This window comes from Nothobranchius furzeri, chromosome 9 (genome assembly GCF_043380555.1).
Source record: "Nothobranchius furzeri strain GRZ-AD chromosome 9, NfurGRZ-RIMD1, whole genome shotgun sequence".
Classification (NCBI taxonomy): domain Eukaryota; kingdom Metazoa; phylum Chordata; class Actinopteri; order Cyprinodontiformes; family Nothobranchiidae; genus Nothobranchius; species Nothobranchius furzeri.
The window spans coordinates 72,814,673-72,830,031 of NC_091749.1; the positions used below are offsets into that span (position 1 = coordinate 72,814,673).

The following is a 15,359-nucleotide window of genomic DNA, read 5'->3' on the forward strand; positions in this document are numbered from 1 at the left end:
TTTCACAGCTCCCTACTGGACTCCTTTTACCCAATCACCAGGATTCTGTGGGAAACAGCAGTAGACAGCTTGAGGTTACTTAGTCTCCAGTACTGGCAGGTTTTGAAAAAAGGCGGGGCTTTGGGAGCATGGCGAAAATCGCCATCACGCCATGGAAATACGTTTGCCTCTCATTTCTTCAGTTATCGTGATATCGCTACGAAACTTCTGGTGAGTGATCCTAGTCTGACCCCCAAGAGAAATAGACAGCTGAAGTTTGTGGGCGTGGCCTATTCTCTTAAATAGCGCCCCCTAGGACCATTTAAACTAATAGCCCCAAGCCATGCTTTGACTGAGGATTACGAAATTTGGTACACTAATGTGGTGTCTCAGGACCTACAAAAAAGCCTCTTGGAGCCAAGCGCAAAGTCGCACAGGAAGTCGGCCATTTTGGTCCAAGTACGCGATTTAGTGGTTTTCGCACACGTTGTTTGGAGAGTGATGCTCCGTCGCCCTTTTCACCAATCACTTTCAAACTTCTGCTGTATACTCTTAAGACGTAGGGTAAAAAATTCAACCGTCGGATTTTTCAAAAGTTGAAAGGTGTGGGCGTGGCTAAGCCTCAAACTTTGACCTTTCGCCATTACTTTACTTGACTTAATAACTCCCATGAGCATGATCAGATCTTTTTCAAACTTTGTCTGTGTGATAATTGACCATATCTGTAAAAAATGACAATGTGGACAGCTGACATCACCTAAGCCCCGCCCCCTGACTACAGGAATTCTATTTTTTTATGCTGAAATGCCCATATTTGTCCCCTCTAATTTAGTCAACAAGTCACCAAGGTCATGCACTGTCTTCATGATGCTGTATTGACCATTCAGATCTGATAGCTTTCCAGAAAGGGAGGGGCTTTGATGCCTTGGTGAATTCTGGCGTAACGCCGTAACCTTACAAATCATTTTAATGGTGAGCTCAGAGGGGATGCTGAGTCAGGGTGAGGTGCGGACTAGGAGGCCATTCGCGGATTCTAGTGTCGGGGTGGTTGACGTTTCTGTTCTGCCAGACGTGCCTTGGTGCCCCGGGCTGCCGGTCAGGCCGGAGCGGCGCGGAGCTGCGAGGGCCGAACGACGCTGCTTGCAGCTTTAATTATTATTATTATTATTATTATTATTATTATTATTATAACGATGGGTTCAATAAAAACATTTTCAGAATCAGAGCTGTAAATCGGTGCGGTGTTCTTAAAGCACACTCCACAACGGTTACACGGAAATTTAAATGAGATCAAAGACTTTAATGAGATGTAATCAAGGTTATTCCCACTTTTAAAGGGGAACCTGATGCACACCGACATGTCCAACAGTTGCTGAGGTCAGCTGTTGATGCCTCCAAATTGCCCGGCTCTGGTGTGAAACCAGCTGACCAGACGCTGAAGCAGTCCCCGCGTCGAGTCTGGTGCAGCTCAGCATGAACGTCGGCTGTGCTGTCGCCTCTAGGCCCAAACCAGAGGGGACTTTTAAAAATGGGCTTTAGGTCTCCAACGGCTCAGCTGACATCCACTTCCACAGATCATTAAGGCTCCACAGCTTCTCCCTCGGCAGCCTCCAACACACCAGCGGAGTCATTAAAGGCAACGTGTAATTAAAGTAGGAATAAACAAAAGCTTTCTTTCCTCTGGATCTTTTATTTCTCCCTCAGCCATGTGTGCATCTCTCTTTCTCACATTATACACACACTTTCTTTTCTCTCCCTATTTACATAGCTCTGTCTCTGTGCATGCACGTGCGTGTGTGTGTGTGTGTGTGTGTGTGTGTGTGTGTGTGTGTGTCTCAGACTGAGAGTTTGACAGTTCAGAAAGGAAATTCTCATTTTGCTCTCCTGGCGGTGGTGGTCGGCATGGACGAAGGCCCTCAGCCTAATTAGAAAACTAAATACTCTGAGTAATGTCTAACCCCCGGGAATACAACTGCCATATCTCTTACACATGTGATGTGGAAGGACCCGGAATGCCACTGGGGGTGTTTCACTGAAATATCCTGCGCTCTTCCCCTTTGCACAGCTGTCCACACAGACTCGTGCACTTAAGACAGGCTTGCTTTCATAGTTAAAATAGAAATTTGTGTCCTAAGTGCCGCAACACAGCTAATGCTAAATATTTAATTCCCGCGGGTGCTAATTACGGGTGAGTACTGGCAACACGGATTCCCTTTTTTCACTCAGCATAACAACTGTAAAAGCTATTAAAGCATTTTTCAACTAATTAAACACACAGTCTTCCAGTAACCTCTTGTCATTTTGCCCTCCAAGACCATCGCTAATTTGTGTAGAATAGAAACTAAAGAGGGAAGGCAGTTGGGGGGGGCTGTTTTCATCTGTGCAAAATGCCGCAACAAAGAAATTAAAAAGGGGAGACATCATTTTCATGAGTTTAAAAAAGATCCAGCTCTATTATTCGTTTTCAAAAAGCCTCTAGTATTGTACGTGCACTTTGAATGTTATGAACCCACATATCTGATGACTGTAACCACGAGCAACCAGACCCCATTATACTATCAAAGCGGAGCGAGATAGTCTGGCCACGAAGCTAATCCCTGATGTATTTTTAGTCACAACTGACTGATGAAGTGAAATTACTACATCAGTGATAAAACGAGGCTCTTTGCAAAAGCCTTTAAAAGATCCTGCAGCAGCCCACAGACTCACTGTGAGGGACTAAATGAAGCTGTGCAGCAGAGACATGGCAACATGGCGTACTCCAATCAGGACTAGAGTTTATTATCAAGTCATTTCACACTGACATTGCAGAACAGGTGCGTACTTTAAATGTATCCCGTCTTTCACTGATTTATGATTTGGGAGTTAAAAATGACAAAATGAAAATAAAACATTTGACAAGTTTCCAGAAACTGCACTCGAGTGGCCTCGCCCCTCCTCACATATTAGGTAAAGCCATTGCTTCCTGTTGTGTTTGTGCCTCTGGGTGCATGTATTAACATGCATGTGTGGGGTGGGGGGGTGGGGGGGGGGTCACCAGGAAGGAGGGGGGGCGTGGTTCACATCCTCCCTTAAAGGCCCCTGTCATTGCAGCAGATCAGAGGCAGGCTGTGAAATCCAACTAATAGTCATTATGGGATGCCAGTCCCGGCGCACATACCTGCTCGCCAAGGCAGCTCCCTCATGCTTCATATTTGCATTGTGTCATCTTATCAGCATCCACCCAGGGAGAGGGCAGATCACAGCGCAGTGACAGCCGCATCACTAATATCAATAAATAAGACGGGGGGAGAGGCGTGCAGCAGAGGAGCGTCTGCAGGAAGACAAAGAAATTATGCAATGCCACAAACCGCAGAGTGTGGCCGTGTGTCACCTAAAACAGCGAGACAAATATTATTTTTCTTCTGATGTAAAATTGATGTCCTGAGACCTCGTGGAGGGCCGTGCACACCCCCCCTCCTCGCCAGGAAGGGTGAGCTCTCAGAACACGGTGTGCTCCGTCACTTCTGGGCCTGGGCAGTCAGTAAGGCTGTGTCGGATCTCCGGATGGCTAGTGTTTCAAAGCCCGTTTAAACGGGCTCCCACAACGCCGGAAGCACCAACCTCAGCCCTCGGCCTCCCCATCTTTCTCCTTCCTCCTCTGGTCTTCCTCAACACCCTGAAAAGGGGCTCAGCTTGCTTTCCTCTTTGTTAAAGAAAAGAGGACAGTTGGGGAGGGTGGGCGAGCGAGTCGAGGGGCGCAGCCCCTCCAAATGCACGGTGGTGAGGAGAGACGGGGAAGCGCGGGGTCAGGAGTCCCAGTGCTAAGCTGTGAAAGGCAAACGTTTGGCAGAGTAATTACACGCTGCACTGCTCTGGGAGTGATTAGTGATAGTTGTCTGTTCAAAGTGTTTGGAGCTCGCAGCCTTTATGGGCCACGCTTGCCTTACCTCCGCTTAATGTTTAGATAGGATTTGCATCAGGAAGGAGAAGTGCACGTGTCAACATAAACAGTGTGCCTCTCCGAGGGTGCACAGTGTGTGTTCCATTGGAGCAAAATGATTTTATTATGAAAGAAAAGTCGCCTTTGACAATTCAGCCGTGTTGTTGTTTAAAGTTAACCAGCGTTATGTTGCTATGCTGCTTTAAAAAGCTCAGATTTTCCTTCAACAACAACAGTCAGTTAAATCTGCCGTGACTCTGCTAATCACTGCCTGACACTCGCTCCTATCTGGAACACGACGCCTTCGTTTGGCTCAGCTCTCTGATGCCGGGTCAGGTGGTGCTGCGGCGCAGGACAGGCAGCGTGCTCAGCTGGTTGGGGCCAGGTTGCCGGGCTTTGATGTCCTTCCTCTGTTGATGTTGGCTAGCCATTCTGTCCCTGCACAGCCTGCAGATGCGACTCCAGGCTGTAAGGTGAGCAGAAGCACAGCGGAGCAGCGTATCCAGTTGTAAAGCACATCCCGAGATGGAGGAGGAAGCGTAAACAACAGGAAAGGACAAAGATCCATAATGATGAGGAAGTTTTATATCAGTCCGTTTGTTTTCTGATAGCTGAACCTGGACTCACCATCTCATGTTTAACATTTTATTTTTTAATTTTAACAAATAGCTTTTGATCATTTTCACTTCACTTCATTAAAAAAGGTTCAACTTCTGTCCGACGGGAAGAAAAACGTCAATCCCTGTGGGAGTCTGAGATTCCCCTAAAAAGAGGAGATTTTAATCCCTTTGGAATCCTCCGGGCCTGAAACAAAACATCCGAGCAAGTCAGAATAGGCCGTATTAAGAGGCTGATGGGCATCTTATTTCAACACCCTCACACCTTAATCCCAGCACAGGGGATGAGTGACAAAGGCAGGATAGCTGGGTGGCAAAGCAAAGCAGAAACAAACAGTCCTGGACAGAAAGGGAAATACCTCGGGGACTTTCTGGGATTGGTGAGGAGGTAAAGCGGTACCTGTAGTGCAATCCCTTGCAAATCTGCACCAGGTGTCGGGCATTAAGGGGAGCATCTCCGCTTTGGGTTTCCATGTCTGGCTCAGTCACCAGGGCAGAGAGTCAGATGCTGAAACCCTCACAGCACAGGAGACAGGAGAGGAGCCGGGGCGTACGATGTTGGATAAAACCACCCTCGTGCGGAGGGTCACTTCATTACTTTATAAACGATTCTCATGGTTTGACATTTAAACAATAAACTAGGTGTGTAAGTGCTCTCATAAGAATACAGAAATCACACAAACTGCAGGGAGACAAAAACGAGTAGCAGACATTTTGGGCTTTTAATGAGTTAGGATAGATCCAGAAATACATTATGCTTCATCCCATCCAGAGTTTCAGCTAACCACAAAGCCAGTTGCAGGCCCGGCAATTCCCAGTTGTGCAATAACAGAAGGAGAATGTGTAGATTATTAATAATAACACTAGAGGAAGACAAAGTCCAAGAGGAGCTTCTGGCAACTTCTCAGTTCCAGGGAGGTCACCGTTTAGCAAATGCAGCTGTCTTAAATGTTTTTAATAAAAAGGGCATGGGACTTCTACGGAGGAGAAGGAACGCGCCGCCTTTCTGGCATTGCTGTTGCCCCAGATTATGCACGACACTCTGAATAACAGGGCCTGATTGTGAGATGCTTAAAGGTATCAGAGGCGTGGGACAGGAAACGTAACACCTCGGCACTGGAACATGGAGAATCTGACCGGACATGCGCGGAATGCAAAGTGGCAGGGGGGAAGAGCAAAGATCTCCATGTCTAACGCTGAGGATGCTTCCCATTCTGTGTTTATGAAACACGGCTACTGGGACTACAAAGGTAAGGGGATACAGCATCAAAGCCTGCCCCACAAAAACAAAAAGCAACATGGCTGCAGTGGAATGCACGGCAGAACATAATACTCCTCCTCCTCCTCCTCCTCTCCCCTAAGCAGTCTCATTTGATTACAGTGCAGCGGGCCCGAAATCAACCCCTTAATCCCAGTTCTCACTCCCCACCGGTGCCGCGAGTCGGAGGCAGAGCACTGCTTGGCAAAGTGGGGACGGAGAGTTGTTGGAGAACAAAAGCACACAGGAGCTGGTGAGCTGAGGTGTCTGTGGCGGCGCTGGAAAGTGGCTGTTGTCCTCGGTGTGGTGACTCCGGCGGAGACTGCATGTCTGATGACGGCGAGGCGGCGTATCGCTTACAGGCTCCCTCAGCAGAAGCCCCCTCGCATGTCCGTCTGCAGCCACAGACTTTGCTCTCTACTTAAGGCAACAAGAGTCAGCTCAGCATTACAGGCCTATTAAAAGATACTTTTAATTATGCCCCGCTCTCTCGGGATCACTTCTTCCATGAGCTCCGCGTTTCTTTGGCATGTGCACTTAGGAATGGCACAACCAAAAGCACGTGTTGTTTTCTTCTTCCAATTAAAGGGCATGTTGACAGATTAAGGCTGCTTCTGGTTTGTGCTCCAGTAACGCATTTGGGGGAGATGATGAGCACTGGGGAGCGGCAGCGGCGGCGGGGGTCTCTGAAAGGAAAGGCTGATGGAAGAGGAAAGAGAGAGGAAGAACATGCACATGAACCCTCAGGGATTAATGTGTTTACATTACCTGGGCTGCGATCTATCACCAACCTCGTCAACTTCTATTATGCATCACATACATAAGCATGGAGCAGACCTGGGAGACCCTGCAACTCACTCACACTATTCCAATTGGATTAAGTCAGAGCAGGTATCTAAGACACCGCTCCCAGACTGTGGTGTTAGCATCCTGGCAGTCATTTGATTTGTACGTAGTATCACTTTACCTGTTGTGAAGGCCTCCTACACACCTCAGGAGCCTGAGTGGGATTATTACACATTCAGGAGACTTTGTTTTGTTGTCCTTTTCAGGAAATACTAAAACCTTTAGAGGAGAACAGATGAACGCTGTTTCATCCCAGCTGTAACTGGAGGCTTAAACAAGGCCTGCTGACAGCGAGTCTGGAGGAGGGTCGCTGAAAGAGCTCATATTCACACTCAGGCGTCATTATTTTCAATCAATGTTCATTTACTTGCCCAGTCTATTGACTCCGTTCTGACAAAATGCTTCGGGTCATCTGTCTTATCACGGAAAAGTGAGAATTATCCCTTTTTATACCTTAGCCTGCATGGAGGGCCAGGTATGGGGTGAGGCTGGATGCACCCGATGGATACAGGCATAAATAAATATTTTTAATAAAACACAGAAAAATCAATGGGTGCTTTCTGTGATCCATCTCCAGCAAATCAATCATCATCTGTGCTGCAGGAGGGTGGCGAGGCAGCGAGAGAGAGAGAGAGAGAGAGCTGCAATCGTTGTCTGATACCTCTCATTCTGGAATCGCTTCTGATAATGGGGTCATCATTTCATCACTTAGCCAATCCAGGGGTCTGCCATTTAGCCTAGCAGGGATCGGTGTGTGTGTGTGTGTGTGTGTGTGTGTGCGTGCGTGCGTGCGTGCGTGCGTGCGTGCGTGCGTGTGTGTGTGTGTGTGTGTGTGTGTGTGTGTGTGTGTGTGTGTGTGTGTGTGTGTGTGGACAAACTCCATCTAGAGAACACACACACATCCTCACTCCATACATCTTCATTCAAGTCAATAAAAGAGAAAGAGATGACGAACATAGGAAGGTGATGAGAAAACGAAAGCGTGCCTCTGAAAGTCAAATCTGAACATTTTTATGAAGCAAATTACGTTTTAAAATTGGAACTTTTTCATTTTACATCAGCGGTAGCTCGTACATTTAAGATAAATAAATATAAAATGTAAACAACGTTTTATAGAAGAAACAATAAAGAAATAAAACAGGAAAAGGAGCAGAAATAAAAACAACATGAAGTGAAACAGTTCTGAGTTCAGTCGTTTCACCGCTGGGTGACTCAAGGAAACGTCCACAACTTCAGTCTAAATGGAATAAAAAACAAAGACAATCAGTCACTTTTTACATGTCAGTTCTTTTATCATAGTGAAAATGTCATGGATTCAATATTTAAAAAGTAATTAGGAATACTAATAAAAATGATCATAATAAAGAGGAATTATTGCTGTAAAAACATCGAACCTTTGCTCTGTGCTGTTGTTTAATCAGTGCGCGCGTGTTTAATCATTAAATAACCCTTGGAAAAAAATGCAAGGTCAAAAATAAATTACATCCATTATTTGCAGCAGATCTCCCCAAAGCCTTTGGAGCGAAAACTGTTTTGAATTTCAATTGGCTTCAAGTGGCAAAAGCCCCTCAGCTAATACATCAAAGAAAAATTGGTGTCAACTAATCGGTTTAGGACACAGATTTAAAAAAAATCCCATGAATACTTCAAGCATGTTTCTGTTCTCCACTGAAGGCTGGGGAGCGCGCCGCTGACCTTGTGCGCTCCAGAAACCTGACCGCCACTCCACGTTAACCGACTGTTTAACTCACCCAGCCGCGCAATTAGTGCGCCACAACGCACAGTGTTGTGTAATAATAGCCTCCATATCCAATTTAGATTACACGCGCTCCCTCCGGCATTTTAAGTGGCATGCGTCATATTTCAGTCACTTCTTCTGAGCCGACTAAAGCCGTTTTCATGCGTCAAAACCCGGAGGTCGCTCTTGGAGGGAGGGAGAGGCAAAAGGGAAGCGATAGCGCGCACAAAGACGCCAGGCTGGAGAGACAACGAGCAATAAAACCTGCGCCAGCATCTAGCCACGTCAACCTTTTTCTTTTGATTCTACATGTTGGAAAATGAGTAGAACTGTCCTTACCTCCACCTCCTCCTGCAGCAGCAGCGCGGCAGCAGTCGCCATAATAACCCTGCTCCTATTAAAGGCTCCGTGATCTCAGATTATGGGTCCTCCTCCTCCTACCTCAGACAGCGACTCTTAAACAAAAACGCATTAGGGAGGAGGACACGTGACGCACAATGGACCTCCAAACGCCACCACATAGCCTATCTTAAACATTCATCACTTCCTATAAATGACATCTCATGATGACAGAGTTTAAAAAAAATAACACGTGACACGATCAGAATGATTGAAAAAGTTCAGCACAAACTTCTCCAGCATTAGGATAAAAAATACTCTAATTAGATAACTGTCTAAACAGGAAGCTGTGAAACAGGTCTCATGGCATCACTTTCATCTGATTAGGAAATATTGTAGGGTCACGTTGTGCCCCCTCCCTCCCTCCCTCTCCCACCCCACCCCACCCACCTCACCTCTCCTCTCCTCTCTGACTCTCTTGTCTAAAGTCTGAGTGAGCTCGCACTGTACTGGCGTCATCATTCTCTGCTCTCTTGAGGCTGTTCAGAGCGTAGGAAGCACGTGACCGGGTGCGCACAAACACACGCGCGCGCTCCTTAGCAGCGCCTACAGCGATCCCTTTCGGCTTATCTGGGACTTGAACTATGGAGTCAATCAGCTATGCGGAAGCGGCTCTGCAGGCACGAATAACACGCACTTTGTTTTATAAAATATAGAAAATGCAAATAATTAATTTACAATTAAACAGTAAAAATCAATAATAATAATAATAATAATAATAATAATAATGATAATAATAATAATAATAATAATAATAATAATAATAATGGTGTTCAAATTAAATAAAGCTTTAAGCATGGTAGATCAGATTTATTGCTATCAGATATTTGACCATAAATATGTCCGCTGTGATCAAAGGAGATTACACCCCCTAGTCCAGGCGGATTTCATGTAGTTGGCACTAATCTGCCCTGGCTTGAGGGTTTACGGCTGTTCTGAGAGCGTTAAATGTGACTGGTGTATTCTAGGATCTATTGCAAAAACTATTTGTCCTACACACACGCGCGCGCGCGCACACACACACACACACACACACACACAAGAAAAAAGTTAGTTAACCCGCAGAAAAACTGTCCTCAAACAGGTTCGCTCGTGCGCAGTTTGCGCGATCTCTAACTTAGTTTTGGTTAAGCATCAGCGGCGTTTTCAGAAGCTGACACGCACAACTGCGGTAATCCATTAGAAACCGCGATGAGGATGTTTAATAGCGCGCGCGTGGAGATCGAACAGCCTCTGTCTGCTCATTTAACGCATCACCTTAAAAAAAGAGGCGAGTTTTCTTTTTCTTTTTTCTTCTTTTTTTTTGTCTTTGCGCACAAAGAAGGAGCGACAAATGCAGCGCGCGGCGGCAGTGCAGCGCTCTCCCATAATTCCTGTCGGTATCTTGCGAGCTCTCATCTCTGCACACAACAGCCGATTTGTTATTGATCAAGTGTGAACGTGAGGACCTCGCTTTGGGAGAAAACGACGAAAGTTGGGAGCTGATAGAGGCGCGTGACGTTGCCGTCCAACGGGGGCTGCCAGGCGCACTTGAGGCTTACTGCAACGAGCCTTGTTAAAGGGAGAAAACAGAGAAATGGAGAATGAGACGGCTTGTTAGTTAACGCGAGAGAATGAAGGGGTGAGAGAGGGAGAGAGAGAGAGGGAGGGAGAGGGAGAGAGGGAGCATGGGTTTGGGTAGGGTTGTGGTTACCCAGCATAAGCTTTTGCCTTTCCCTTTGGTGACTACACCCCGAGAGGAGGAGCGTGGTGCGCAGCGCAGTGAGCGTCAGGATCCAGAATTTCTAACTTAGCATCTTGGCAGGACATTTTCCCAAGCAAGTCACCGTCCTACGGGCAAAAAATAAAACTTCTGCTCAGGCATGAGAGCGACGGTGCAACTCAGATAGGGGAGTAGCAGCAGAGAGAGGGAGAGAGAGCGAGTGAGGGAGGGAGAGAGAGAGAGGGGGGGAGAGACAGAAAAACCCGACCCTAAACCTCCGACGGAGAGAGTGGCTGGCTGTCTGCGACTAATCAACCAATTTCTTGAGCCTCTTTTTTATTCTTTTTTCGTCCAAACTGTTTTCTTTTGTCTGTGAGAAGAAGGGACAGGCGGCGGGTCTGCAGCCGCGCGGCTCTATGCGCTCCGACAGCCGCGCATGAAGAGAAAATAAAAGAAGAGGGGGAAAGTACGCAAGTTAAGTGGCTCAGCCTCTCCGGGCTCCAGCATGGCGTATCCTCAGGGCTACTTGTACCAGCCGTCCGCCTCTCTCGCCCTCTACTCCTGCCCCGCGTACAGCACGAGCGTCATCTCGGGACCCAGGACGGAGGAACTTGGGAGATCCTCTTCGGGGTCTGCGTTTGCGCCATATGCCGGATCTACTGCTTTCACCAGCGCCTCTCCAGGCTACAACTCCCACTTACCCTACAGCGCGGACGCGGCGGCAGCCGCCACCTTTACCTCATACGTGGTGAGTGCGTTAAAGTTCATTCATTAATCCAGACAGGCGCAAAACCAGGAGTTTCGCTAAAGCTGCGGGTTTCTGGTGAATCTGGGGAAAGGTGGAGGGGACAACTATGGGACTGGAGAATTTTAGGAGCCGAAATAAACTCAAGCAAAAAATAAATAAATAAATAAAATAAAAATAAAAAGTACAAACATGGCCGCGGGACATTTTACGTAGTTTATATTTTAATAGGAAAAGTGAGAAATGTTGTCCCGACGTCTGCAGAAACGCCGCAAGAAGCTTGCTTTTTATAATCTTACACATTTAGTTAAATGGAAACGTTTAAACGTGAAACACAAACAAACAAACAAACAAACAAACAAACACGTGATTTGTTTCAGGAGCTTTTTCTTTTCTCTGCGTTTTTCACCAAACGAAATAGACCCAGTTTACATGACCTCATAGGCCCCAGTCAGGATCACAAAGCTCTTACAAAAACCAAATCACGATGAGACGAGTGTGCAAAACGTTACCAGCGTTGTTATAATTTCACACGCGTGTCTTTTAATAAAGGGCCCGGCGCGTTAAGGAGGTTTATTAAGAGGAGAAAAACTAGATAAAGAAACAGAACAGAAAAAATGCGATGGAGCTCAGAACAGCTTCAAACTTGACCTGCTGGATTTTAGCCAGCGCATTAATGTGTATGCGCGCGCGTGTGGTGTCACGCGCGTGTGCATTTGTGTTTACGTTTATGTGCCGCGAGTTTCCTGGAAGTTTTCTGATAGCAAAATGATAATAATAATAATAATTATTATTAATATTATAGTAATTATATAGTAATTATTATATTATTATTATTATTATTATTATTATTAATCTAATGGTTTATTTTCGTTTTCCAGAGTTCTCCCTATGATCACACCACGGGGATGGCCGGCTCAATAGGATACCACCCTTACGCAGCACCCTTGGGCACCTACCCTTACGGTGACCCTGCTTACCGTAAAAACGCCACGCGGGACGCCACCGCCACCCTGAAGGCCTGGCTCAACGAGCACCGTAAGAACCCCTACCCCACCAAGGGAGAGAAGATCATGCTGGCCATCATCACCAAGATGACCCTCACCCAGGTGTCCACCTGGTTCGCCAACGCCAGGAGGAGGCTAAAGAAGGAGAACAAGATGACCTGGACCCCTCGGAACCGGAGCGAGGACGAGGAGGAGGATGAGAACATTGACTTGGAGAAAAACGACGACGACGAGCCCAACAAGCCTTCAGATAAAGGAGACTCGACGGACACAGAAGCAGGTGGGTGTTTGAGAGAGGGAATAAAAAAAAGAATCATCAATTTTTCATCGCAGTCGTTTCCACTCAGGGCGCAGAATGGATTGCTGGTTAATAGTGGTTTATAATTTATAATGAGACAATTGCTTTAAATAATAATCACCTTGAAGTCCCCTCGTTTGACTTTTCATGGGCTGAAATTGCTGCTGACGAGGAGGGTTTAGCAGCCAATTTGTCTTTAACAGCATAATGAGGACGCAGCTGAAGAGCAGTTTTATTTCTCGTTTCACACAAAATGCGCGCGTGTTGGTTTCAGCTCAGCTTCTTAAATGCGTTTGGTTTATTTGAGTGTGAAGGATGTGGTTGTTGTTATTTAACTGCTTTATTTTATTGTGATAAGGGAAAACACTGGATTATTTTAATCTGGAATCTGTCACGCTCATTTGCTAATCTTTTATTTATTATTTTTTTATTTTTTCCCGCGCCTTAGATCACAAACTACTGAACCCAGGGGACGTGGGCTGTGACAGATTTAAAGAGGAGAACCATGGAAAAGAATTGGATCCCCTCCTGAGCGACTCGGAGTTAAAAGAGCAGGAGGAGCGGACTACGGAGCTGCTGCCGGATTCCGCCAAACCGACCACGTCGTCTCCCTCGGCGGTTTCCCGGGGGAACCAGGCCGCCGCGCAACAAGACAAGCCGTCCGATTTGAGACACGCACCGAACGCGGTGACCAGCAACGTGACCTCTGTGATCCACTCCCCCCCTTCCGCCCCCAAACCCAAACTCTGGTCGCTTGCGGAGATCGCCACGTCCTCAGACAGGTGTAAGGGCAGCAGCGACGCGCCCGCGGCGTGTCCCGGTCTGGGCCAGAGCGCAGTCCTGGGCGCCACCGCGTCTCCGTCACGGTCCTCCCCGCAGTGTCACCTTCCCACCAGCACGGTGCTGTCCAGGCCTCTGTACTACACGTCCCCTTTCTATCCCGGCTACACGAACTACGGTGGCACTTTTGGACACCTGCACAGTAACCACGGCTCGGTGAGCACGGGCTCCACAGCACATTTCAATGGATTAAACCAGACTGTGTTAAGTAGAGCAGAGGCTCTGGTCAGAGAGAGCCAGAAAGTCAGAGGCCAAACACAGGTAGATCTTTGTAAAGACTCCCCTTATGAACTAAAGAAAGGTATGTCAAATATTTGAATTTTTTTCCACTCACAGCGGACTTTTATTATTTATTTTTTGTGGTTGCATTAAAACAAGTTTAAAAAAACCTGATAAATGATGACGCAACACCCGAGAACAGTTATTTTCTGAGTAAATGCTTATCCTGAGAATTTTAGTTTCTGAATGGTTAGTCCTAAAGTGTAACAAGGATGGTCTTAACCGCTGCAGCCGCCTCTTTGTATTAAAGACTAACGTGTATATTTAATGTAGCTTTTTGTATTTAAAATGGACAGCACACTATCTTTGAAGTAAATTATGGAGAAAACAAAGAAAAGTTTGTGCAGCGATTATTTTGGGGGTGGAACAGCTGGCTCTGCAGCTCTAAGGCCAGCTCTCCTGTGCGACATTTCTGTTCCATATTGCACAATGACAGATGGTTCAAAGGTAATTACTTCCATATATGAGGCGGGGAAAGAGGCCTGCTGAAAGAAGTGAGGATTAAAACAACAATGTTCGGGTTATTAATGCAGCAAATATTTTAATGGGATTATTTGATTTGACTTATCTAAAAAAATCCCCAAGATCCTCTTTCCTTTCACTTTCCTTTCACGTGAGCACGTTTCTAAAGGTGCATGTTGATATAATAACAACACCAAGGCGCAGTCGTTTAACCCAATTACCTTCCGTGTTTTATCTGGAGCAATCAGGTGATGAACTCTGGTAATGAGCTCGATTTTATGCCAAATTTAGACCTCATTACTATTTTCTAAGGCGTGGTAGAGCTGTTAAAATGGGACGCGGCCATGCATTTAAAACATACTGGCCTATTATGTGTCATTAATGAAGTGGCGCTTTAATGGCGCGTGGATGTTGTTGCCTCCATGTGGAGAGATTATTAGTAGTAGCAGTATTAATAATAATAGTAATAATAATAATAATAATAATAATAATAATAATAATAATAATAATAATAATAATAATAATAATAATAGTAATAATAATAAGAGTCTGTGTAGAATCAGACAGGCTCCAAGAACTCTTCCAAGTTCTGCAGGTAGGTGTCACACTTGCTCCTAATTTCAGTAAGGGAGGGAGGGAGGGAGGGAGGGAGGGAGGGAGGGGGAGGGGGAGGCTGATAATCCGTCACGGAAACCCATGCCAGATCAAATGGCCTCCTAAAAAAATGAAAAGAAGAGAAGAGGAGGAACTGGAGCCACTGGGGCAACAATGATGATTACAGATATTAGGAGGATTATGGTAACTTTGACAAGAGGATAAAAACGACACACCTGACCGTCATGGAGACTAAGAGAAATGATGAAATATTATTTTTGAAATACAATTCAAAGTTTTAATCTGTTTAGATGAATTTGAAAATATTATTATTTTTAATAATAATAATAATAATAATAATAATAATAATAATAATACATTTATTATTATTAGGTAATTTTCACTTACCAGCCCTTTTACCCAAAGGCCTAATTTCTTTCTTTTTTATTTTATTTCCCTTTATTCGTTTAAAAAAATATTGCAGTGCTTTTAAAAGAGATCGAGTCGCTATAATTATTATTATTATTATTGATGTCGTTATTGTTGACCTCCACTGCGGTGGGACAGCAGGCTCTTGTTTATGGCTGCCATTAATCTCTATAGTTTACTTTCCCCTTCTCCAGAGTGAAAACTCCCCTGAGGTTTCCAGAATTCCCTCAGCCTTAATGTCCTC

General features: G+C 45.7%; 1 protein-coding gene and 1 long non-coding RNA gene across 3 annotated transcripts; one reads left to right on the forward strand and one right to left on the reverse strand.

Annotated features, from left to right (window-relative positions):
- Positions 1–5,221: 5,221 nt before the first annotated feature.
- Positions 5,222–9,446, reverse strand: LOC107381253 (uncharacterized). 2 transcript variants are annotated; one of them, XR_008559283.2, is made up of 3 exons: positions 9,155–9,446; positions 8,700–8,815; positions 5,222–7,859 (listed from the first exon to the last, which is right to left on the reverse strand). It is a non-coding gene; the product is annotated as an uncharacterized lncRNA (long non-coding RNA). The 2 variants fall into 2 exon arrangements; XR_001572443.3 differs by lacking the exon at positions 9,155–9,446 and having other exon boundaries at positions 8,700–9,120.
- Positions 9,447–9,806: 360 nt separating this feature from the next.
- Positions 9,807–14,512, forward strand: irx5a (iroquois homeobox 5a). The gene is made up of 3 exons (XM_015952839.3): positions 9,807–11,209; positions 12,088–12,493; positions 12,960–14,512. Exons 1-3 carry the CDS (start codon positions 10,967–10,969, stop codon positions 13,667–13,669), a joined length of 1,359 nt encoding a protein of 452 aa, XP_015808325.1. The 5' UTR covers positions 9,807–10,966; the 3' UTR covers positions 13,670–14,512.
- Positions 14,513–15,359: the final 847 nt, after the last annotated feature.

What these genes read in the sequence shown, in the direction of transcription:
- irx5a (XM_015952839.3), top strand. Translation starts at nt 10,967, where the DNA reads ATGGCGTATCCTCAGGGCTACTTGTACCAGCCGTCCGCCTCTCTCGCC. An exon ending in CCACCTTTACCTCATACGTG is followed by an intron (nt 11,210 to 12,087) that starts GTGAGTGCGTTA and finishes TTCGTTTTCCAG; the next exon opens with AGTTCTCCCTATGATCACAC. An exon ending in CTCGACGGACACAGAAGCAG is followed by an intron (nt 12,494 to 12,959) that starts GTGGGTGTTTGA and finishes CCCGCGCCTTAG; the next exon opens with ATCACAAACTACTGAACCCA.